The sequence below is a fragment of the Podarcis filfolensis genome (assembly GCF_964270895.1).
Source record: "Podarcis filfolensis genome assembly, chromosome: 13".
Classification (NCBI taxonomy): domain Eukaryota; kingdom Metazoa; phylum Chordata; class Lepidosauria; order Squamata; family Lacertidae; genus Podarcis; species Podarcis filfolensis.
The window spans coordinates 27,449,812-27,474,542 of NC_139615.1; the positions used below are offsets into that span (position 1 = coordinate 27,449,812).

Sequence of the window (24,731 nt, forward strand, 5' to 3'; positions counted from 1 at the left end):
CCAGAGCCTGAAACAACTGGCACCTGGGTGGTGAAGAGGGCAGAAGGCAGGCTGCCCCCCCCCCTCCTGCTTTTAGTGACTTGCAGAAGATCTGGCTTCCAACCTTGGCTTGGTTGATTCTTCTAGCTCAGCCAGCTTCCCTTGCCTAACAAGTGGTGCTCTCAAGTGGTGGCAATAAACAACAACAACAACTTATTAATACCCTGACCATCTGGCTAGGTTTCCCCAGCCACTCTGGGCAGCTCCCAACAGAATATTAAAAACATGACAGTAAGAGGTGTTCGACACTGAACAGATTCCCACGAGAGGTGGTGAACTCCCCTTAAAGGTACAGGTAAAGGTACCCCTGACTGTTAGGTCCCGTCATGGACGACTCTGGGGTTGCGGCGCTCATCTTGCTCTATAGACCGAGGGAGCTGGTGTATGTCTGCAGACAGCTTCCTGGTCATGTGGCCAGCATGACTAAGCCGCTTCTGGCGAACCAGAGCAGCGCAAAGAAACACCGTTTACCTTCCCGCCGGAGTAGTACCTATTTATCTACTTGCACTTTGACGTGCTTTCAAACTGCTAGGTGGGCAGGAGCTGGGACCGAACAACGGGAGCTCACCCCGTTGTGGGGATTCAAACCACCGACCTTCTGATCGGCAAGCCCTAGGTTCACTGCTTTAGACCACAGCGCCACCTGCGTCTCTGAACTCCCCTTACTTTGCCGGTTTTTAAGCAGAGGTTGGATGGCCGCCTGTCATGTATGATCTAGTTGAGATTCCTGCATTGCAGAGGGTTGGACTAGATGACCCTTGGGGACCACTCTAAAGTTTCTGACCACTCTGAGATTCTTTTAAATGTACCTTCCAAGGCACCAGCAAGCCACCACTGGCCTCCATTGCCACCTGGTGGCTGATTAGAGTCATAGAACACCTGACATCAGCAAGCCACCTGGTCTTTTCCATTATTTCTTTGGTTCTCTCGTCTTGGGTCATTTTCTGAAGAACCCTTGGCAGTCTTGGCTCCCTCCTGTTGCACTGTCTCTGTCTCTCTTTTTCTGGCAGGAAATGCTTAAGTGTTCATGCACACCTTGCTGGAAGTGCTGCAACCCGACGCCTGGAGTGGTGCCAAGTTTGATGTCATTTCAGGGCTGCAGAGGTGTGTCATTGGGAACTTGCCCCCCCAACCCCAAAATCTCTGGGAACGTTCGCAAAACCAGTTGGCTTTGTCAGAAATATTGAGGCAGCTTATCTGCAGCCCCACCTTAAAAGTGAATCTTCTGCAACGTCAAGTCTTTCCAAAAGACAAAAAAGGAGATAGGCCCACACCAAATGAACAGAGGAGATCTCAAGGCTGAGATCTCTGCCCCAGAATTCGTAGGGGGCGAAATGGCCTCCAGGAATGGCTGTTAGCCACTGTAATCTAAGATGGAACCACAATGCATTTCAGAGATGCTGGGGACACAATTAGGCCTTACAGTTGTACCTTGGTTGTCAAATGCCTTGGTACTCGGACATTTTGGCTCCCGAACGCTGCAAACCCAGAAGTAACTGTTCTGGTTTGCGAATGTTCTTTGGAACCCGAACATCTGACGGGGCTTCCACAGCTTTTGATTGGCTGCAAGAGCTTCCTGCAGCCAATCAGAAGCTGTGCTTTGGTTTTGGAAGTTGAATAGACTTCCAGAACGGATTCCGTTCGACTTCCAAGGTACCACTGTACTTGTAAGCATCCCAAGGTTAGTAGACTAGATGCAACTTTGGTGGACAAGTCTTCTCTCTCTCTCTCTCTCTCTCCTCTCTCTCTCTCATACCCCACTGCAGTCTGTGTCTATTTTAAAAACAGAGCAGATATGTCAAAGGAAAGGAGAAATGCCATTTATTTCCCCTATGAATCGCATATCAGCTTGAACAGACGAATACAGCTTCCACAGACTGGAAGGAATAGTCTTCAGGATGAAAAAATTCAGAGATTCACCCCAATTGGTTTTTTAAAGAAGTCTTTTAAATATATATTTTTCCATTCTGCTCAGACTTAATTTGAGAAAGGCTCAACCCCTGGTTTTTAATGCCAGGACTCGGCTCTGAAAAAATAAGAATGAACCGAGGTGCGTCTGAGCCCGTACAGAGAGCTCACACCACCAAGGAGTATGTGCACAAAGCTCTGAGGTCAGAGGGAAAATCTTCTAGGCAGGTTGAGCCCAGCCCCATTTTTCCTCCTAGAAGTCGCCGCAACCTGGAATCTTAGTTCTTGTTTTTATCACGACAGGGAAGTCGTGGGGAAGTAGGGTTTGCAGAGCAGTGTTACCTGATGGGCTGGCAAAGAACAAAAGGCAACCTGTCAATGAAACAGCATGTCAGGACTGCTTCGCTGAAACAGTTGACATTTCAATTTCACCCATGGCACATGACAAAGAAGGCTTCTGAAAATTCTGCTTCGAGAAGCATCGTCCATGCTGTTTTTGGAAGTCCACTTAGCAAAAGCACATTAGACCAACAGATCTAACACCATAGAGCTAATCAGGGCAGGGTAATAAAAACAAATGTTTAAAAATGAATCGACCAGGACAAGCCACAAACAAAATCTCCCCAGAGAAGCATGAAAAGACTTGGGAAGGCAGCGCGAGGAACTCGAGCGCAAGTTTCAGGAGAGGCAAGATGTATATCCTGATATATCCAGGAGAAAGGCAGACAGTCAGTTTAGGACACCATGGCAGCAGAACCCACACGTGGATGCTGGGGAAGTAGGAGGGCAGAACCAGGAAGTGCAAATTGCTGCCACTTCTCAGAACACAGCACACTCCTGCTGGAAACGAGCCAATGGATGTCTTCCATCGAGACCAGTGGTGTTCTCCAAGCTGTGTTCCACCGGCCCCTTCAGTCTATTTTAATGATGGAGTTGGCCTTCAAAAGATAGAGGCTGTCGTCAACGAGGAAACTGCAAGGAGAGGAAAGAGGAAGTTGCTGAATTGACTGGCGAGTGAAGGGATGGATTGAGCTACCCAATATGCCTAGAACTAGAATGTGCCCATCTTGTCTTCCTGGTGATGTATGAAAACCTTGAAATGCAAGTCTCCTGAAATAGCAGCTACGTGAACCGCAAGGAAGGTGCAGCACCCATATTGCCCTCCCTCGAATCTAAGGTCCACGCCTGAGGTCCTGCTTGCATACCCCAACGGTGGAATTGATTAGAGCTGGTGAGCACATGAAACAGGTCCTTCCTGGTGGTGGCCCTGCAGTTGTGGAACCCTCTTCCAGTCAACGTTCATTTGGCTCCTTCAGTTCGGGCATTCAAGGCGGCCTTTAAAGCTCACTTTTTCCCTACTGCCTTTCCTAAATATAATTTTGGTGATCTAATTCAGTATCTCCCATTTTTCTATTGGTTTGTTTTGGTCTGCCTAAGGTTCCTGTTGTTTTTGCTTCTCTGTACATTGCTATATGAGGGCTGGAATGAAGGAATACACTTTATGCTCCAGGAAAATGGCTCCTTGTAGCCTCGTTTCACGAAAGTATATTAAATACAGGACTGGCTACAGGCCACAGATTCCAACAAGTTCTAGCTTGTCAGATTGTGTGTGCTCTAGATCAGTGGTCCCCAGTTGGCAGTCCGCAGACCCCAAGCGGTCTGCATAACTCACCGGGGGGGGGGTCCATGGTATCATTCACATAACAAAAACTACCATAAAGATATTTAACTTTTCAGAAGTAAGGGGCCCATGGCTTTTGAAAAACAAGGGGATACTCAGTATTTCGGCATTAAAGACCCACTGCTGTAGATCATATGCCTCCTCCATGAGAGTTCTGGTTGCAACATGAGAACAGGCCTTTTCTGTGGTGGCTCCCCGTTTGTGGAATGCTCTGCCCAGGGAGGTTCGCCTGGCGCCTTCCTTATACACCTTTAAGCACCAGGTGAAAACATTCCTCTTCAACCAGGCCTATATTAAATGTGTTTGTGGGAGGTGGTAGTATTGATTTTTATTATGTTGTGTTTTTATCTTGTATTTTTGTGCTGTGAACTTGTGAAGTGCCTGACTTGGATGAAGGGCGGGATACAAAAATAGATCAGTGGGGTGTGTGTGTGTGTGTGTGTGTGTGACACTCAAGATGCTGCTGGACCACACAACTCCCATCATCCCTGAGCCTTCGCCATGCTGGCTGGGGGTGATGGGAGTTGGGAGTCCAAGTAGCACCCTGACAAGCAATCACAGAGCACCAATGGCAGAAGGCCCACCCACAAAGGCAAGCAAACTTGGCTGACCTGTAGAAAAGGATATTGACGGGAATGGTGCTGATGTGCCAGATGGCATGGGCGTCGAAGACCCAGAGCAACGGCGGGAAGTCCAGGAGCTCCAGGAGGGCCAAGGCTTGCAGAAGAAGCACAACCGCCACACACTTCCAGACGTACGGCAGACGTTGCTGGTTCCTCATGCACCAACCCAGCCACCAGAGGAGGTTGAGGAGGCCTGCAAGGTATGGCAGAAAGAGGATGCCGCTTCATGCCTGGCAGTAGTCACAGTGCTGCAGGAACTTAGGTATGTTATGTACATGGCGATGCACCAGAGGCACTAGCAGCCCTTGCTCCAGACCCCTTGCTCCTCAGCCCTTGCACCAGACCCCTTGCTCCTCAGCACCAAATCCCAAGGCATGCCAGGAATATCCCCTCCCCATGCATACATCCCCCAGAATCATCCACTGAGAAAGCATGGAGGAAACTAACTGCAAGTGGTGACTCTGCTTCTGAGCCCTGATGGGGCCATAAGTCAGAGGAGGAACCTCTGGGCAAATATGTAACAACACAAGCTTTTGCACTGTTGTGGAAAATCATGGCTCCGGGGATCTACAGACCTGCTCTCTCTTTGCCTCTATAATGCTGAAAAACCGTAACATAGGTGCCCTTTTCTTGCTGGTTGGCCCTGCACCCAGTGAATCCACAGATCCCAGGGAACCTGCCCTGAGGGTCCTGGGCCGCTATCCTGGTGCTCTATACTACAAACGCCCTGGGAGTGCAGGGAAGGAATAAGGGAGATATGTACCAGCAATATAGATGCAGCCTCCAAGTTACGCTCACAGCTATTTTGGTGTGTGTGCTTTTAAAGGGTGTAGCTACATGCTGCTCTTAGCAAGTTGCAAGTTGGCATCTGCCTGTCTCAAGAGACAATGGAGTGCGCCTCCGGGGGTGAAGTCAAACTACTGCATTGGCGGCACTAAAGTGACCTCCCTGGGGCACAAGCCTGGGCAGTGTGTATGGAGGTTCTGGCTGCCCAGACGACAAGACCTTGACCTCGCTGATATGCTCCAAAGGAAAGCAGATTAATACACTTGGCACCAGCTTGGCTGCAGGAGGTGCCGAAAGGTGGCATACAAAGCGCCATCCAACAGTCTTAGGGATTCCAGGTCTGCGTAGGGTTTGCTCCTTAGCCTTTCTTCTCCCAAAGCTATCCCACTAGGCAGGAGAGGTTTGGGATCAGAGTTTTCCTCCTTCTAGATTGACTACCTTCCCATGAAGATAAGCCCCATCTGACCTTCGCTTTCCTTGACTGCATGTGCATAAACCGCCTTCTCGACTGTTGGACCCATTATTGGCCTCATCCGCTCAATCCGCCAGAGCCTGTCTTTGCATGCAGGAGCAAGTCCCTAACTCACCAAGGGATTCAGACCCATCGGCTACTCTCACCTGGTTTAGCTGGCCAGTCAAAGCTGTTTCTGGGGTGTGGCCACTGTTACATGCTGACAACTTCAAGGAGCCACAGGTGAAAACTGAGTGCAGGGGAGGAACCAAAGGTGGGCAAACCACCCCAGAAGGTGCATGATATGTCTCTCCCCCCCCCAGAGGTGCTACCCTTCCCCTAACACCCCATACACCCCACTGCTCTGAGCATGGCTGGCATTATCTCCACAAAACAATCTTTTGCTCGGGTTAAGAAACAGAATGATGGGAAATGATCTCTCCCTTGCCTTTCTGTGGCCAGATGCAGAGAAGCACTTGTCAGAGATTCTCCAGCCGGAAACAGCTAATCTCTCTTCCCAGGAATTTGCAGTCCTGTGAAGGGATGGGGCGGTGTTGCCTGACAGCTCTCAGCAACCTTAACAATTTGCAGTTCCCAGGATTCATTGAAGGAGAAGCTACAACCATATAAAGTGCCATGATACTGATTGGTGCAGATGGGGCCTTAGAGAGGTTGGGGGCATTAGGGGAGAAGGCCACACAAAGGTTATCTGCTGGGCTACACCTCCACACCAACCAACACCTGCTGCAAGGGAAGAACACTGCTCCACCGTCCTCACCTATTACCACGTTGGCAACCATATTGTAACCATAGTCAAAGCGCACGAGCGTCAGATACGACACATGGCAGGCCAGGAAGAGGAGCAGGAAGATGCCTATGGCAGTGGCAAAGGCTGGACGTTTCAGACCCAGAGTCCTGAAAGAAAAGGAAAAGAGAGAGACGGTGCTGAAGGAACTTGCAAGAGCTGTAGGAACTGGGTCACTTCTGGACTCGTTCCTCCGGGTCTAGGCCAGGGATGGGGAACCTGTGGCCCTCCAGATGTGAGCCAAGGGTCAAGGACAAAGGAGTCCAGTTGGAGCCCATCAACATCTAGAGGCCACAGGCTCCCCATCCCTGATCTATGGGCATGGCTGAGCTGCAAAGGCTGGTCCTGCCATTCAGAAACTTGAGCAGACAGAACACAAAGCATTTTCTTTTGCTCGAATGGCCACAGCTACATCTCCCAAAAGGCCCGGCCAGTTTCCACTAGCTCTCCTTACTTGCTGCTCTTTTGCTTTGTCCTTGGGTTGCTCCTCCTCTCTCTGCACATATCCTGTCCGCACACATTTCCTCTTGCGGTTTCGACCTGTCCTTTTGCAGATGCCCAGTTTTTGAATAAAAGCGAAATATGGGAGCTGTGAGTGGACAGGGGAGACTCCTCTCTGCTACTGCCACTCACCCGCTCACTTAAAAAGGGAAATGTGAGCTGCTCCCAACAGCTCTGGAGGCTGAACTGGGAGTGTGGGAGCTGCTTTAAAGCCTTTGCAAGTTTCTCTGCGGTCTCCCTCCTAAGCCTCCCAGGTCAGGGGCTTAAAGGGGGAGCCTGGGGATACTTGGCAAAGCCACGCAGGAGATTGCGACAGGTGGGCAAGGCTGACAAAGATCTAACCTGTGGAGCCCAAAGAAAGTTCCCCACCCCACCGTAACATTTCAACCAGTGAAGCTGAAAAGTGGGAGAGGCAGGACAGACAAAAAGTATAAGTTCGCAGGGCAAGTGGTGAAGCTTGTCACCGGAAGATGGTGACCAACAGAAGCCGCTTTGGAAGGGGATTAAGATACAGTTACAAGTAGGGGAGTGCTATTGGGCTTGTGCCAACCACATCAGCCTGCTTGGCCACTGTGGGATAACAGAACACTGAACTGGATGGGCCTTTGGTCTTTTCCAGCTGCAAGGCTCTCCTTATGTTCTTAAGGAGGAGAGAAACTCACCGGACGCAACACAGGTAGACAGAGTGAAGGATGACGGCTGATGCACAGAAATAATCCATTTTCTGTGGGAAGAGAAATGTCGTTAGAAATCGGGGCTGGTTCTCATTCAGTGCTACACGTTCTCTTTAGAAAATCCTCATGGTATTTGTGTTTATTCATGGCTTTTCTCCAGTGACAGGGATCTGCATTGAAAGTTTTCTCTTTCCCCTGGGATTATGGCCTGCAAATACTCAGAAGCCTACTAGTAGTGTTTTTAACACCTTGTGATAGCTGTCCTCTTATCCTACCTCAAAAACACCTTGACGTGATTATGATCCTGAGCACACATATCTGAAAGAAAGTCTCAGGCTAGAATCCTAACCTCACTTCCCTGGGATAAACCCCCACTGAATTCAACAAGATTTACTTTGGAGTAGACATAGTTAGGATTATGCTGTCATGCTGGCTGCACTATTTACCTGGGGTTCACATAACTTGCATTTTTCTACCATTTACCTTATCTATTTTTTAAAAACCCACTAGAGAGGTTTCTGCCATGCCTTCAAAATTCCCCCAGCACCCCATACCAACATTTTTCATGATACGAGAGCAAAATTGCTCACCTCAGTTAGATTCGTTTCTCGAGTATGGAAAACTGTAGACCAGAACCAGGCATTTAAAGAAACCTGCAGGGGGAGTGAGGGAGCAGGGAAATAAATGGTTATCCTGAAAATACCACATTCTATGAAGTTAGGTTGTTAAAACCGGCTTCTACCACTGAAGGAATAAAAACAAGCCATTCTGGGATAACCAGGATAACTGCCATATGGTACTTAAACCAACAAACCCAGAAGCAAGTCCCACCCCCTCTTTAAAATTAGAGGAATCGTGCTGCTTTGTCTATTGGACTGCTGCAATAATACTGTATGTGAAACACTCAAAAAGTTCTAGAGACATGCTATCTATTATTATCACCATCTATCAATTCTATCCCACCCTTTTCCTCAAATTGCTTCCGAATCAAAACACAATTTGTCCACAGAGTAGAAGAAAAAGGCTAGATAGAAACTGATATAAGAAAAAACTGCTCCTTTTCCCTTATGGGGTACTCAAGAGCCCATATAGAGTCCTTATGTAGGTTCTCTATTGGTAGGAGAAAATAACAGGCCAAACCAGAGAATATTGAGAGGCAAAGCAGCTAGTAAGCCTGATCTTTATTAAACTGTTGCACCAGGGTGCTCACCATGCAGGAGGGAGGAGGAACCCAGAACACTGATGTGCAAGCTCTTACATAGACTTTCGAAATTGCCTACCCTGTAGCTCAAGACCACCCCCAAAACATCATACATACATCACAGAAAGAGCTGGTCCCCAGCAGACATCTGAGTGTGTTACTTCTCTCCTGTCTGCCAGTATACCTGATAATGCCTTATCTGATTGCCTTTTCTGGGTAACCTGGCCATTCCTTTGAGATGGTAAATATTTAGTTCTTGAATCTCTTACGCATATCGATAGTGTGCTCAGCTTAACAGATACTTACCAGACTGTATTTACAGGGAGGTGTAAGCCCCTACAGTCCAAAGACAAATGGAAAGCTTTTCCCATCTGAGGTCAATTTGGGAGAGTCAAAATGGCTTCAGGGTTGTTCTCTTGCACTATTTCAGACAAGTGGTTTATATACTTATGTATGTGTTTGCTTTGTACATTTATGAACATTTATTTTGTGTGTGTGTGTGTATGAGAATGAGAGAGACCTTAGAATTTCTATAACAGAAACTAACACTATAAGCGTTGTTCCAAAACATAACCCTTCTTTTAAAAAAGCACAGAGGAAAATACCACATAATTCAGCAAACCTTTCTCCAAATACCCACAATGCCACTGGAAACACACTGCACTCTGCTGTGGCTCAAGTTTGTTCCTCATGGGAGATGCCCTCCTTACTTCCTTACTTCGCTCTGCATTTCCTGAGACAGCCTGGACTGAGGAGCAGGACATCGTGTGTTTCTGTGAGTCTTCTTGTAGGGAAACCTGTCATGTTTCCCCCACTTCCTTCCCACAAGATCTCAAGCAACCAGAAGCCTTCCTTGTCTTTTCTATTCTCCATGTTTCCCACCTCTTTGAAGAAGATGAGAAGGAAGCTAAGGCACCCATCTTGCCGTGGTGAGGTATTAACCGCCCAGAATGACTTACCCAAGCAAAGGCAATGCAGGTATGGTACATGGGAGAAGAGCGGGGGACAGCAGCTTTATATCTGTTCAGCATCACTAAATTGGCAAGTCCGTTCAGGAACGAAGCAAAGGCAGAAGCAGGCTCCTGAAAAAACAGGAAGCGGGAAAAGGGCCACTGAGGGTCGGGTGGGAAAACAAGGGAGGGAGAAGAAGAAGGAAAATATGTCATCAGCCAGAAATGAGAAGGTATACATGCTCTTTGAGGCAATGGTAGGGAACTGGATTTGGCCAGTGGGCCAGATCCTGGGCTCCCCACCACCACCACCCTTGGAGGGCTACTTCCACAGGTCAATCACTTAACATCACAATGATGTCAGATGACCCATTTTTGCAGAAACCTCCACTACAAAGCAAAATTCCAGCCCAGGAGGGTTCGAAGTTACTACCAACTAGCTGGTAAGTTTCAAGCTCTTTTTTTAATCGAGGGAGCTCTTTTGAAGCCATCCAAACTGGCAGCCATCACTACTTTCTGTGGGAGTGAGTTGGACAGTTTAACTATGCGTTATGTGGAGAAGTACTTTCTTTTATCCGTCCTGAATCTTGCTACTGTGGTGGAGTGTGTCTCTAAGCCACACGCGGTGCATGGGTGCGCGTGTCCATTGACACACCAGGCCCAAGCGGCATGGCTGCTGCACCTTCCTCACGCCACTGTCCCCAGATCCGAGCCCTGCAAGGCGACTCGGGGAGGATAGTGTGGAGATGCGACAGCCATGCACCCCGATCAAAGGGCGCACAGTTGCTGTGTTTGATTGCCCTTTTCTGAAACTTTTCCAACTCTGCAATATCCTTTTTGAGGTAAGATGACCAGAACGGTACACAGTATTCCAAACATAGTTGTGCCATAGGTTTGTATAACAGCATTATGATAGCAGCTTCATTTTCAATTCCTATCCCATTGATCCTGAACATGGAACGTATCACAGCTGCTGCACACGAACGTTGCTTACCTTTCCATGAAACTGAGGCACTTTGTATCCTTCCTGGACGTAAAGGCCCACCGTCAACCACATACATTCATATTTACATTCATCTCTGCAGGTCCATCCTAGAATACGGTTGGGGGAGGACAAATTTAAATTAGTGCAAATGAATTTATTTGCCTAATGCCTGAATGCAATGGAACTCCGTGAAATAATTTTAAAATACCAGGGTGGGAACGGGGGTGGGAGGGTACTCAGATTTGCCAAGTTTGTTTTATTTTAAGGGAGCATGATGTATGACTGGCAAGCCACTTGTTGCCAGGATGAATTCTTACAGTTAACTTGTTTGTTTTAAATGAAGCATATATTGCATGTTTTCTGCTTGGAATCAGGAAACATGCAAATGCAACTATATACAGTTGTACCTCAGGTTACAAACACCTCGGGTTACAAACACTTCGGGTTACAGACTCTGCTAACCTGGAAGTAGTACCTCGGGTTAAGAACTTTACCTCAGGATGAGAACAGAAATTGCGTGGTGGTGGCAGCGGAAGGCCCCATTAGCTAAAGTGGTACCTCAGGTTAAGAGCGGTTTCAGTATCTCCAGGCTTTGTTTTGCACGTGGCACCTTAGTATGTTTGTTGTTTGAATGGCTACAAGTCTATCTCTATTCTAGCTATTATTCTAGTAAATTTGGTTTTATACTTATAAGGCAGTTTGTGGTGTTGTTGTTTTGTTGGACTCCAACTGCCATCAGACCCAGCCAGCATCCTAGGTGGTGGAAATGGTAATCCACGATCTGGAGGACCACAGGTTCCAACTCCCTTGCCATGTGGACTTCTCAAAATTAAATGTATGTTTGAAACCTGGGCCTGCCAGTTCTGCCATACATATATAACTACTGAATAGGAGATGTAATGGGTAAGAGGGGTTAAGGTTTCCTGAGTGAGAGAGGCAGAGTGAGGGATATTAAGGTTGCAATAATATACAATGGTACCTCTGGATGTGAACGGGATCCATTCCGGAGCCCCGTTTGCATCCTGAGCAAAACGTAACCCGCTTCTGCGTGTGCACGGGTTGCGATTCGCCACTTCTGCGCATGCGCATGACGTCATTTTGAGCGTCTGTGCATGCGGCGAAACCCGGAAGTAACGCGTTCCGTTACTTCCGGGTCACCACAGAGCGCAACCCGAAAACGCTCAACCTGAAGCAACTTCAACCCGAGGTATGACTGTACAATTATTTTATTTTGTATCCCATTTTCCCTCGAAGAGGCTCAAAGTGGCACCCTTTTTATTTTCACAACAACCCTTTGTGGTAGGTTACGCTGAGATATAACTACTAGCCAAAGGCCAGCCAGTGGCCTTCAAGGCTGAGCAGAGATTATCCAACGCTCTTAACCACAACATCACATCGCCTGCTTTAATTGGGGAGTATATATAACTGAACTCAGAAGGCTTCCTTCTGAATAAATGTACGTAAGATCTAACTGCATGTAAACGATGGTACATGTTATGTCACCCACAAGCAACCTAGTTAATTAAAGAATTGTGGCTTCTTGCCACTTACTTGCTATAACCTCCAAGAAACCTGGAGGGCAGATGAGGTGTTGAACCACATACCTAGCTGTGAATGCTACAACAAGCCACTCAATGGGCTCACTTTCAACAACGCCATAAGAAACCTGGGAGAAATGAATCAATGGGGGGCGAGGGAATCTCACTCGAAGAGAGATACTTTGAAAACGTTAGAAAATAGTTGTCTTTACCTAATGGGTAAGGAATGGCTACTCTCGCTAATTCAGGATGAGATATGAACAGCCTAAATAAGTAAAACAACAATAATAAACAAGAGACAGCTTGCAAGTCCTGAAGCAGGGAGATAGACACAGCAGCTGCCCCACCAGCCCTTTTGGGGGTAGCAGAGTCCTGCTTGCAAACAACGATGCGGCAGTGCAACAGCTGTATGTGCAGCCTCGCTGCTCTGGAGCCCCAGGCTGCAACCCTATGTGCATTTCCCTGCAAATTGACCTCAGTGAGTCTTACTTCTGAGTAGGACTGCACTGTTAAGGGGAGAGGGAGCAACATCAGCTCAGCACTACATCCAAGAACCATTGCCAATTTAATTGGAAAATGCACTCTGCACATGTTCAGACGCTACTGAACCTCCTCTCACCGAGGGCAGAGGGAAAGAGCGTCAGGAATTGGTCGAAAGAGCGGGTAGGCGGTGCCACCAAGCCGTCCTATGGGAAAACACGGGGCGGGGCACCGTCATTCGTGGGCGGGGCTATGCAAATGAGGAGCACGTCGCGGATACCGCCCCCCTCGCGCCTCGTCCTTGGCGGTGGGCGTGGCGCTTCTTCGGCCGGGGGCTTTGCAGTACCTGTGAGGCTCATGTAGAGAGGCTGGTGGGAGCGGAAGTGCCGCAGCCCGGGCCCGGAGCAGTTGCGCCTCTCGCAATGCGTCAGGCATTCTCGGTAGACGGGCTCCCGGTCCCCCCGCGAGGCCTGGGCGGGGGCCGGGCCGGCGCCCGCCACCCCGAGCAGCAGTAGGAGCGCGGTTCGAGCCGCCATCCCGTCTGCCGGGAGGCTGCAAGCTCCACTTCTGGTTTGGGGACCGGAAATGGTCCTTTGCTTTAAGCCGCTGGGGGGAAAGCCATAGAGTTGGGGGAAACACGAGCCGCACGCGCAAAGGTTCCGCCTTGGCGGCAAGGGCAGGGGATTGTGGGAAATGTAGTTCTTCTACTTTAAGACTACAGTATTGGGAGAAACTTACCCTTCCAGTTAGAAGCAGAGAAGAATCCCCATCTCTGCCTCCCCTTCAAGCGCTACAATCCTGTCACGTCCACTTACAAGCCGTATTGCCACCTCTCTTTCTCTTGAAAATTATCTTTTTAAAATCTCTTCCAGCTGTCCCAATTTTCCTTTAAAAAAAAACCCCGTCCCTATATTATTGCCCTTATTTTTGCTTTCCGAAAATTCCTTTGTTCAGTGCAGGTTTCTAGAATGATCACTCGTCAGTGTTCATCTCCTTTCCTCTGGGTCTCTAGAAGTTCAATCTTGGGCTGTGGGAACAGATATATAGCTTGCCTCCAATGCACACGGGTGTAAGCAACATGTACACACACTGGCAGGTTGCACACTACCTTTGAAGCACATTATTTGCCTAAAATAATTCTGGGCACTTTGGTTTACCTACCACAGAACTACAATTCCCAGCAAACTGCAGTGTCCAGAATTCTTTGAGGGGGGAAATGTGCTTTGAATGTGTGTATACAGTGACACATGCACGCACGGCGTGCCCAGAGTTTCATGTAGCTCTGCCTGCCATTCAACATGCTGGTGAGGTTAATTTTGATAACAGATTGACGATTACGTATTATTTGCTTTCCTTGCCTATCTTTAACCCAAACAAACACTTTGGCTTTTTAATCAAGTGAAGAATTGGCTATTGATGAGTAAGTTAAATACAGTACTGTACAGCATAGCATTAATTGGGGCAGTAAGAAAGTTATGTGCTTAAAATATATCGTGTGACCATAGTTTTTAGCATTTGTAGTAGAAGCCGAGATGAGGCAAAATGTGCAGGTACTGTTGTTCTTTTATGGCTGCTCTCCCTGTCAGTGTTTTACTCTTCACCCCAGAAAAAGTCATGTGGACACCCACAGGCAGAGTTGATAGCAAAGTGAAGTAATAGGAAAGCCTAGCAATAAATAGTGAGACCCATGCTTTTGTCCCTTCCCCTTGAGACTTTATTCCTTCTCCTGAAGAGGCTTAATCCCTTGAAAGGTGTGGTCAGATCCTCAAGCCTAACGAGTAGCAACCACCCTATCCAGACCTCATGAGCAACAGAATCATAGCTGTCAACTTTTCCCTTTTCTTGCGAGGAATCCTGTTCGGAATAAGAGAATTTCCCTTAAAAAAAGGGAACAGTTGACAGCTATGAACAGAATCTGGAGGAATTGTTTGCCTCTGTTGTCAGAAAGCATCCTGGTTGTGGCTCCTGAATTTATTCACCTCCCAGGTTCCTCAGAAAGGAAGGGTAGAAGCCATTGCAAATTTATTCTAATTCATGTACTGACAGAACTGTCCATTGCCTAGAGGTTATAGCTGTGAACTACCGTATTTTTTGCACCATAACACTCACTTTTTTCCTCCTAAAAAGTAAGGGGAAATGTCTGTGCGTGTTATGGAGGGAATGCCTACGGGTGGCATGCCTACGGATTTTCCTCCTCTAAAAACTACGCACGTGTTATGGTCGGGTGCGTGTTATAGAGCGAAAAATACGGTAATTGTTTTAAAACAATCTATGGTAGTGGTTATGACTACATCAGTGTTACAATGAATCGTGGCAAATTTTATTTTTCAGTGACTGCTGCCTGGATAGTGTGTGCATTTTATTGTACTCAATATTTCAAGGTGGCAGCCCCTTTTGCCAGGGACCAAGTCCCAAGAATTCAATAAAAATTACTTCTAAGTAGACACCTCCAGAGATTCATGTGTATACTCTTCCAAGGGCTGCTTTGCAGATATTGCAGCTCCAACGTTAATTTAAATACCTTCTATATGATAATTATGCATTCCACTGAATACCTGTCAGACCTGAACCTGTTGCCCGATAGTAGCCTGAACTGGATGACCTTGGGTTCTTGTGTTTTGAAAGAGGGAGATAGTTCCCTCTCCCTATTCATTCTCTCCATACCATTCATCAATTTATAAAATTTGAGATTACATTGTCATGGGGGGGGGGGATTAAAACCAAAAAGCCGCATCTTAAGCCTTCTTCTCTACCCCACATAAGCTGCAACATGCTCTGTTTTTCCAGTCTTTTTACAGCCTCATTCCGTGCAGAATTAGGTGAACAGACTAAGCCCACTGAAATCAGTAGCATGGATCCCAAGATTAGTTAAGTTCACAGGAGGAAAGATTTCCTGTCCTCATTCCTCAGGTGTGATTGGAAAGATGGAATCACTTAAAATTGTGTGGATCTCTCCCTAGCTTGGGACAATTCCTCTTCTTCTGATGGAAAGAGCTGCTCAATAGTGGAATGGACTCCCTCAGAAGGTGGTGCACTCTACTTCACTGGAGATTCTTTAAAACGGGTTGGATGGTCACCCGCCAAGGATTCTTTAGCCGTGATTCCTGCATCGCAAGGGGTTGTACTAGATGCCCCTGAGCCCCTTTCCAACCTTACAGTTCTTCAGCAGCTCCCCATGGACCATATCCCACATTATACAGGAGGGCCCCCAACTCTCCAGAGATGCTTTTGGGGAGGCACAGGTGACTACTGTGGGGAGGAAGGGGTGGGAAACTTAACTTCCTTAACTTAAATTAGGATCTGAGCCAGTAGATCTAGACATGTCTACCTCCCGCATAGGATTGGGCTATTTGTTACGTATTCAGTGGTCTGTGTTTGCCTGATCTTTAGTTTGGACTAAGGAAGGCGTCAGCAAACTTTTTCAGCAGGGGGCCGGTCCACCGTCCCTCAGACCTTGTGGGGGGCTGGACTATATTTTTTTGGGGGGGGAATGAACAAATTCCTATGCCCCACAAATAACCCAGAGATGCATTTTAAATAAAAGGACACATTCTACTCATGTAAAACACGCTGATTCCCGGACCGTCCGTGGGCCGGATTTAGAAGACGATTAGGCCAGATCCGGCCCCTGGGCCTTAGTTTGCCTACCCATGGACTAAGGATTCTGAGCGCCTGTGTTCTGATTTGATACATGTTGTTCAATCACAGAACATTTCAGGATTTGGGGCTCTGCCATTGGCCCTTGAACTCTGAGTTGTGATTTGCAGTTTGGAAGTATAGACAGCCAATCACGGTGGGAGTGGCCCAGGCTTTCAGAAATGTATACAGTGGTACCTCGGGTTAAGTACTTAATTCGTTCCGGAGGTCTGTTCTTAACCTGAAACTGTTCTTAACCTGAAGCACCACTTTAGCTAATGGGGCCTCCTGCTGCTGCTGTACGATTTCTGTTCTCATGCTGAAGCAAAGTTCTTAAGCTGAGGTAATATTTCTGGGTTGGCGGAGTCTGTAACCTGAAGTGTCTCTAACCTGAAGTGTATGTAACCCAAGGTACCACTGTATAAGCAGTTGCTTTGCCTCTGTTTTCCAGTTATGTAGTTCAATTAAGGTTCTTGCTGTTATTGCTGTGTCTTGCCTTGTGGGAACCCACCTACACTTCACTGGCGACGAGGATGGGATGCTAGGCTAGGTATGCAGCCCTGGCTAGCTTCCACAAGCTGAAATCACTGCTGGGGAACTATTGCCTCAGCTGAGCTGAAATCACTGACGGCAGCCACAAGGCAGATCACACAGGGTGGATCTCATGGCCACATCGAGGAATTTGACACAACGGTTCCAGAGAAATACTATTAATTGGCCCTTTTAAATGCTTCTGGTTGCTCTGGAAGAACCTTTTTGAGATGGGGGGGGGGTGACCAGCAGCTGATTCCTGTGTAAATGTAGCATAATGTACATAATGCCTGTATGATGATAAGGCTTTTAAAAAACCAGTCCCTTTCTGAAAGTCTTTTATATTCCATTGCCCAATATTGGCAGGGAATATATTCTTTCCAGGCCCTGGTGTTCTGCAATGCTTTTCAGCTGGGATTGCAAAGGTAAATGTCTCCTCTCTTTCAGGTGGAACCCGGGGAATTAAAACCCACTCCTTGCAAACAGCTGCAAGGCATGGGGAAAAAATATGGCTGAGGGGAAAGAAAAGAATCAGTTAACACCACAAGAAAGTCACACACACACACACACACACACACACACACACACACACACACACAGAGAGAGAGAGAGCCTTTAGCTGCCTGCAGGGTTTGAAAGAAGCCTTGAAAGAACCCATTCTCTAGCAATTCCTCCACGTTCCAAGAATTTCCTCCGCAGAGTGCAGTCTCTCAAGCCAACTGCCCCTTCTTCTAAAGTCGTCTCCCACCCACTGGCCTTTCATATCTGAGACAGACACACACAGAGAGAAACTACAACAAGCCCAGCAAAGCCCTGATCACAACTGGCAGCAAAGCGAGGCTGCCAAAAGCGGCGAGGAAGCACAGCAAACTGGCAAGGCCTGCTGCACGCACGACTTTCTCAGAATCCGTCAGGAGTCAGGATTTTGCCACAAGCCCAGCAGTGCTCAAAGCATCTGGGAGGCTCTTCCTGAAAAGGGATTTAGGCAGAGGAGAGCAGCAAGGCTGTGGGAGGATCGAGAAGAGAGGGATTCTTGAACAGTCGCCCTGGTGTTTTGAAGGCAGTTGGGGGGTGGGGAGGAGTGTTGCAGGCTGACCAATACTGGGTTTCTTCTTCCCTATACAGTGGTACCTCGGGTTACATACGCTTCAGGTTACAGACGCTTCAGGTTACAGACTCTGCTAACCCAGAAATAGTGCTTCAGGTTAAGAACTTTGCTTCAGGTTGAGAACAGAAATCGTGCTCTGGCAGCGCGGCGCAGCAGAAGGCCCCTTTAGCTAAAGTGGTGCTCCAGGTTAAGAACAGTTTCGGGTTAAGAACGGACCTCAGGAATGAATTAAGTACTTAAACCGAGGTACCACTGTATATCTTTTTAAAAGGGGAATACAGACATAAAAAGGCCATTTGGCGGGTTTATGATCTGCACACCAGGGAAAGGAGCAGCAAGCTTCCTTGTAAGTGCAAAAAATAAAAAGCACACCATTAGCATCCAAGGAGAAATATTTTCTCCTATTCAGTTCAAGGCTTTTGGACAGGGGAGGAAACATTTTCTCTACTCTCGCAGACTAAACCTGTTCCGACACCAGCTCTATGTTCCAGGTAGAGGGTTCCTACAGCTGGAGGCTCTGTACATGTAACTCCCTCTTAGGCCACAGGGAAAATAATAAATTGGTGGAAGCCTGTCATAGCACAATGATAAGCACTAGCTGCCTGGAGTATTGGGAAAGAGGAATGGGTTTGTACACGCCTTGGGTCCCTGCGATGAATGACTGAACAGAGCTAATTGGGGCAGTCAGGGGGGAACCTTAGGCCGGGGGGGGGATACCATACCTCCAGACCTCCGAGAATCCCCCTTAAGCCATGCCCTCTCTGGCCTCTCACTTCTCAGACCCTTCACTTCTTTTTGGCTGGAATGTATCCTTGACCTGAGATAATTCCTCTTGCCTACATAGATGAAGGTGTGTGTGTGCCTTCCAGAGGTGGGGTGCCACCACTGAGAAGCCCCCCCCCCTTGCCTCTTGACCCTCGTCAAACATGCCTCAGATCTCAAAGGGACTGAGAGAAGGGCCCTTCGGGGAGAACTCAAGATTCGGACAGGTTCCTACACGGAGAAGGAAGTCCTTTAGGTAAATACTCATCCTCGGCCATTCAGGGCACTTTAAATCATGCCTGTAAATGAGCCAGCGAAGCTGTCGCAACTGGGAGTGACGTGCCCCTCCCTGGAAGCAGGACCTCTTGCACAGCTCTCCTGTTGACTTCTTCAGGGTGTGGACAAGAGACCTTGCACCAATTAATTATTACGGCTACTTCCCTGAGTTCTACATCTCCTTTCACATTTACAGTGGTACCTCTGGTTACGTACTTAATTCGTTCCGGAGGTCTGTTCTTAACCTGAAACTGTTATTAACCTGAAGCACCACTTTAGCTAAAGGGGCCTCCTGCTGCTGCTGCGCCGCCGCCGCGCAATTTCTGTTCTCATCCTGAAGCAAAGTTCTTAACCCGAAGTAATATTTCTGGGTTAGCGGAGTCTGTAACCTGAAGCGTATGTAACCTGAAGCGTCTGTAACCCGAGGTACCACTGTACTTACCTACTTGCCAGAACCCTTTTGCAGGGGGCTTGTTTTGTGTGTTGTTCTTCATTAGATCATTTTGGGGGCTGTATTCCAGTCCTGCATTGTGCTGGCTTTTAACTCTCCCCCCAACCCGAGAATACTCATCTTCTACATAGTCATTCTTCTGTCTCTTTTCATAGTCAGATGGGTTTGCGTGATTGACTAAAAATGTAAACATTTTGAACTGCTTTGTTCCTGCAAGTGCAAAGGGCCCAGGGCTCAAGCTTGCCCAACAGCAGGCAGCCTCCAATCTGGAAGCCTTCACATGCCCAGAGGCACTGCCATCTGCACGAGTATCTCACAATAAGGGTGCCAAGTCCCGGTCAAGAGATTGCGCTAAGAAATCTGGAAATTCCTGGTACACTGACATGTAATCCTATCAACTCAAGAGTAAGTCCCACTGAGTACAAATGGTTTTACTTTCAGGAAATGGGTGTAGGATTGTGACCTGAATCTCATTCAGCTATGAAGTTGCTAGGTAAGCCTCTCCTCTCTCTTAGCCTCCCTTTCTGCAGAATGGGAAGTACAATACTGACCTACCTGACAGGGGTTTTTGTAAGGATTACAGTACTTAGCACACAAAGTGCCTTGATCTTTCTAAAATGGTATATAAATGCTCATATAATATCATTTTGCAGAACCGAGGCCCCATCTGCACTATGCATTTAAAGTACTATCATACCTGTTTAAACAGTAACAACTTCCTCCAAAGGACCCTGCGAACTGTAGTTTGCAAAAGGTGCGGAAAAGTGCTAGGAGACCTCTATTTCCCTCACAGAATTTTCAGAGTGGCTTAACCAAAAATAAAAATCACACTTTCCAGGCAACTCTAGGAAATATGGATCTGTGACGGCGAAAGGGATGTCCTAAAAACTCTCAGCGCCCTTAACAAACTATGCTTCCCACAGTTGGGGCTGAGGGCAGGTTTAAAGTGGGATGATACTGCTTTAAATGCATAGGGCAGATGGGGTTTGAGCCTTGTCAACAAGTCCTGGAGCTGAACTTTGACTATTCCAGAAATCTCTCAGTCCTTCCTATTTTAGATTTACAGTATGTTAGAAATGTGCAGTGGTTAGAGGGCTAGGCTAGGATCTGGGAGAACAAGGTTCAAATCCCCACTCAGCCATGAAGCTCACTGGGTGATGTTGGACCAGTCACTCTCTTCGCCTAACCTACCTCACAGGGTTGTTGTGAGGATAAAACGAGAAGTATGCATGCTGGATTGTAAATGTAATAAATAAGAAGTTGTCAGCTTTAGGTGGTTCAAGCTGCAGCCCAGTACAGACGTATTTTGAGCTTAAAGGTAAAGGGACCCCTGACCGTTAGGTCCAGTCGCAGACAACTCTGGGGTTGCGGCACTCATCGCGCTTTACTGGCCAAGGGAGCCGGCATACCGCTTCCAGGTCACGTGGCCAGCATGTTTACCTTCCCACCGGAGTGGTACCTATTTATCTACTTGCACTTTGACGTGCTTTTGAACTGCTAGGATGGCAGGAGCAGGGACCGAGCGACGGGAGCTCACCCTGTCATGGGGATTTGAACTGCTGACCTTCTGATCGGCAAGCCCTAGGCTCTGTGGTTTAACCCACAGTGCCACCCGCATCCCTATTTTGAGCTTAAGCCCTATTATATACAACTGCAATGTAAAAGTTGACTGCTGAGGCTGCATTTTAATATGAATTCAATCCCCAGCATCCACAGGTAGGAGATTCCTGCCTGAAACCAGAGCTGCTGCCAGCCAGTGTAGACAACAGGAAGCTAGATGGGCCAATTGGTCTGACTTGACGTAAGGCAACATCCAGAGTGCTGTGAGCTACCAGCATGTTAAGGGTTAAGGCTCCTTTGAATCTTGCTTTTAGGATTTTTGCAACCTGATATTTCAAATGCATTGCAGGGGGTTGGACTAGATTACTCTGAGGTTCCTTCCAAGTTTACAATTCTATGATTCTAAATTATGGTTTCCGCTGCTAGCTGGCCCCAGTGGATTGTGATTTCTCAAGAAATCACATGAGCTTTATTAAATCGTAAGGGCCTTCAGAAGGGCAATTACGCATATCGATTTTCGGTGACGGTCCGAAATCATGTATTTTACAGTTCAGTATTCAAACAACCAATATTAATTATTTGCCTCCTAATCGGTTAATTAAGGTCCTTTGAAATATTGGACAGTTCCACTTATCACACAGCTGTTTCTTCCTCCCCCCCTCCAGATTTATATACTTTCCTCTCCCCACCGCCCCCTCCACCTTAAATTATTTGGCAAGCGTAGCCTGCATTTAATTTAATTCCAAGAAATATATATATTTCCCTTCTCTTTGTCCATTCAAGGTCGATGCTCTGAACTGGAAAGTGTCCAAAGAAATCGCCCAAGGAGAAGGAAAGGAATTCCACCTTCAGCAGCAAGGAGGCAAAGCAAAACGTTTCGCAAAGTTTTCTCCTCTCTCCAGCTTTGATTTCCCACGAGGCAGAGAACGGCTTTGGCGTGCTCCGACGAAGAACTCGTTTGCCACTCCCGAGGGAGCAGGAATCCTGCTCCGGAGCGCGCTCGGCGCGCGTTCCCGACGCCTGGTGCTGGTGGGTAGGAGAGAGAGAGTGAGAAGAGGTGGTAGCTTCTGGTAGTGCCTTTTTTTTTTTTTTTGGTAAAGGAAGTGAAAAGGGTTGAAAAGTTGGGTTGCAAAGAAAAGTGCAAAGGGGGAATCGAAGCTCGAGAAAACAAACCGGGCACGATTGCCAAGGCGGTTGGAGAAAACAAAAATAAAAAAACAAAAATCTCCACCCACCTTCCTTCCTTCTCTTCCCCGGACGAAATTATGAGCTGGGATTTGCAATGAAAAAACAATGGGGCCCATTCCCAGCCCCTGCTGGTTTTGCATGGGGTTCTTCTTGGTTTCGGTCTGGCCGGGAGTTGTTTGGAGCACGGAAGGTAAGTTTGAATCCGTATGTTTTGTTCTGTTTCTATTTCTTGTTTATTGGGGCGGCGGGGGTAGGGGGGAGAGAAGCAAAGAAAAGGAAGAGGAAAGGCGTCCAGGAAGGAATCTCTCAGCCAGTTTTGCAACCAAGAAAGGGGGTTCCAAGTTGGAAGAAATGAGAGAGAGGAGAGAAACTTATGTGCGCAAACTTGTTGATTTTCGGGTTTCGTTCGGGGCGGGATTATTTCATTAATTAGCCGCGTGTTTTTGATTAATTTAATTTTTTTTTTTTATTTATTTTCAATGCAAAATCATAACAAAAATTACAAACATTGAATCCAAAATAATACTATACAAACAAAAATCCCCGGAACGTATAGGAAAAAAAAACAGAAAACAAAAGGAAAAAAAAAACAAAAGAAACAAGACTAAACTAAACAAAAACGAAAAAGCACACATCTACAGAAAAAAACACCATATCATTACGTACATAAACACAAATTGACTTCCTTTCTTTGTTCCAAGACCTCAAAAAATTTACTCTTACTGTGTTGTTGTGTCTAATTAGATTACTTCCACCTTGGTACTTTTTTTTTTTTTTTTGCACCATTTTTCTTTTCCTTTGACCCTGTAAAGCATCATTCATTACATACCAATATACTAACTCCAGAACAATGTTTTTTCATATACTCTTTAGCACAACCCCATTCTTTTAATAATTTCTGGTCCGATTGTCCCCTTATGTAAGCTGTGAGTCTTGCCAGATTTATGTATTCACAAAATTTAATTTGCCAATCTTTCACTGATGGAATTTTTCTGCCTTTCCAGTTTTTAGCTATAAGTATCCTGGCAGCTGTTGTTGCATAAAGGAATACTTTCCTTTGATTTTCGGGGATATCATTTGTAATTAAACCTAAAAGGAATGCCTCCGGTTTTTTTCTGAAAGATATTTTAAACATCTTTTTGAGTTCTTCATAGATTTCATTCCAGAATTGTTTAATAGGTCGGCATTCCCACCACATGTGAAACATTGTTCCTATTTCTTTTTTACATCTCCAACAGGTATTCGATTTTAATTTGTAAATTTTAGCCATTTTTTCCGGAGTTAAGTACCATTGGTACACCATTTTCATAAAATTTTCTCTTATTGTATAACATGCCGTAAATTTAATATCATATTTCCATAATTTCTCCCATTGTTTTTGATTAATTTAATTAATTCCTGGTCTCCGGGTCAACGCAGATCGGAGTCGGTCGCCGGGGGGCGGGCGGGGTTTGGTGTGTTTTTGTGTGGGGTGTGTGTGTGTGATCGACAAAAGCTCAGTTCTTTGCATTGTTCCAAACGTTGTGGGAGTTGGGTCTGGGAAATGGGGCCAGAGAGAAGTTTCTGCTCCTCTGATCGTCGGTTGCGCCGAGATTTCGGGCCACGCGCGCCTTCAAGGAAACGGGCCCATTAATAACTCGTTGGGGCGCGGATTAGCTGCCCTTGAAGATGTCGGCGGCCGCCCTCTCTGCCCCCTTTACCGCCCCCCAAGCCCGGGCTGCAACGGGAAAAGGGCGCATGTTTGCAGAGCCGCCCTTGCGACGCGTGTTTTTGCGCGGCTGGCGCAGGGCGCTTCTGCGCCGCGTTAGCAATTGCTTGCAAGCTGGCGGTGGAGAGACAGCTCTACTCTTGAGTCGCTTTGGGCAGAGTCAAACGATGTCGCCTTGTTTGGGTTACACATTGCAGTGGATGTGTGTGTGAGAGAGAGAGAAGGGGAGGGTTTTGCCTGCGAAGGAGGAGGCGGGAGATGGTGCTGGACGGAGCGGGACTTGTTCTCATTCAGTCTCCACGAGTTAACGTGACTTAAATCCCCAGCAGGCCACCCCCGCCGTGTGTCAAAACTTGCCGAAGGGCATTGCTCCGGAGATCCCAAATGTCTTTCCTTAAAAAACATAAGAAGTGCCTTATGGCAGGAGTGGGGAACCTTTGCCCCCACCCCCCAGATGTTGCCCACCCGCAAGGATGGCCAGTGGGGAAGGAGGAGAAGAGTTGAAGTACAGCAACATCTGGATGAGCACAGCTGTCTGTTCAAAAACTTTGTAAATTTGCAGATCATCTGCAGATCTTGGGGCGGTTGACCGCATAAAAACATAATTTAAAAACATGAAAAACATAACAAAATAAAAAAATTCCTTCCAGTAGCACTTTAGAGACCAACTAAGTTTGTTATTGGTATGAGCTTTTGTGTGCATGCACACTTCTTCAGATACATGCACACGAAAGCTCATACCAATAACAAACTTAGTTGGTCTCTAAGGTGCTACTGGAAGGAATTTTTTTATTTTGTTTCGACTACGGCATACCAACACGGCTACCTACCTGTAATGAAAAACATAGTAAAAATAAGAGCAGCAAGAAACCGATAATCCCTCCCATTC

At 47.0% G+C, this 24,731-nt stretch overlaps 2 protein-coding genes across 2 annotated transcripts in view; one reads left to right on the plus strand and one right to left on the minus strand.

Moving 5' to 3' along the window:
* Positions 1–1,837: 1,837 nt before the first annotated feature.
* On the minus strand, positions 1,838–13,217 carry PGAP3 (post-GPI attachment to proteins phospholipase 3). Its single transcript, XM_083583475.1, has 8 exons — positions 12,969–13,217; positions 10,614–10,711; positions 9,629–9,781; positions 8,059–8,121; positions 7,457–7,518; positions 6,267–6,403; positions 4,240–4,444; positions 1,838–2,919 (listed from the first exon to the last, which is right to left on the minus strand). Exons 1-8 carry the CDS (start codon positions 13,156–13,158, stop codon positions 2,859–2,861), a joined length of 969 nt encoding a protein of 322 aa, XP_083439601.1. The 5' UTR covers positions 13,159–13,217; the 3' UTR covers positions 1,838–2,858.
* A 4,927-nt stretch (positions 13,218–18,144) lies between these two features.
* ERBB2 (erb-b2 receptor tyrosine kinase 2) overlaps positions 18,145–24,731 on the plus strand; it is a 57,660-nt gene continuing 51,073 nt past the window's right edge. Inside the window, exons 1-2 of the mRNA XM_083582454.1 lie at positions 18,145–19,791; positions 21,730–22,324. Of these exons, the coding sequence (XP_083438580.1) occupies positions 22,240–22,324 (85 nt within the window). The 5' untranslated portion in view covers positions 18,145–19,791; positions 21,730–22,239. The remainder of the gene's footprint in view (positions 19,792–21,729; positions 22,325–24,731) is intronic.

What these genes read in the sequence shown, in the direction of transcription:
- PGAP3 (XM_083583475.1), bottom strand. Translation starts at nt 13,158, where the DNA reads ATGGCGGCTCGAACCGCGCTCCTACTGCTGCTCGGGGTGGCGGGCGCC. An exon ending in TGCCTCAGTTTCATGGAAAG is followed by an intron (nt 9,782 to 10,613) that starts GTAAGCAACGTT and finishes CCCGACCCTCAG; the next exon opens with TGGCCCTTTTCCCGCTTCCT. An exon ending in GTCTACCTGTGTTGCGTCCG is followed by an intron (nt 6,404 to 7,456) that starts GTGAGTTTCTCT and finishes CTTTTCTTTCAG; the next exon opens with GACTCTGGGTCTGAAACGTC.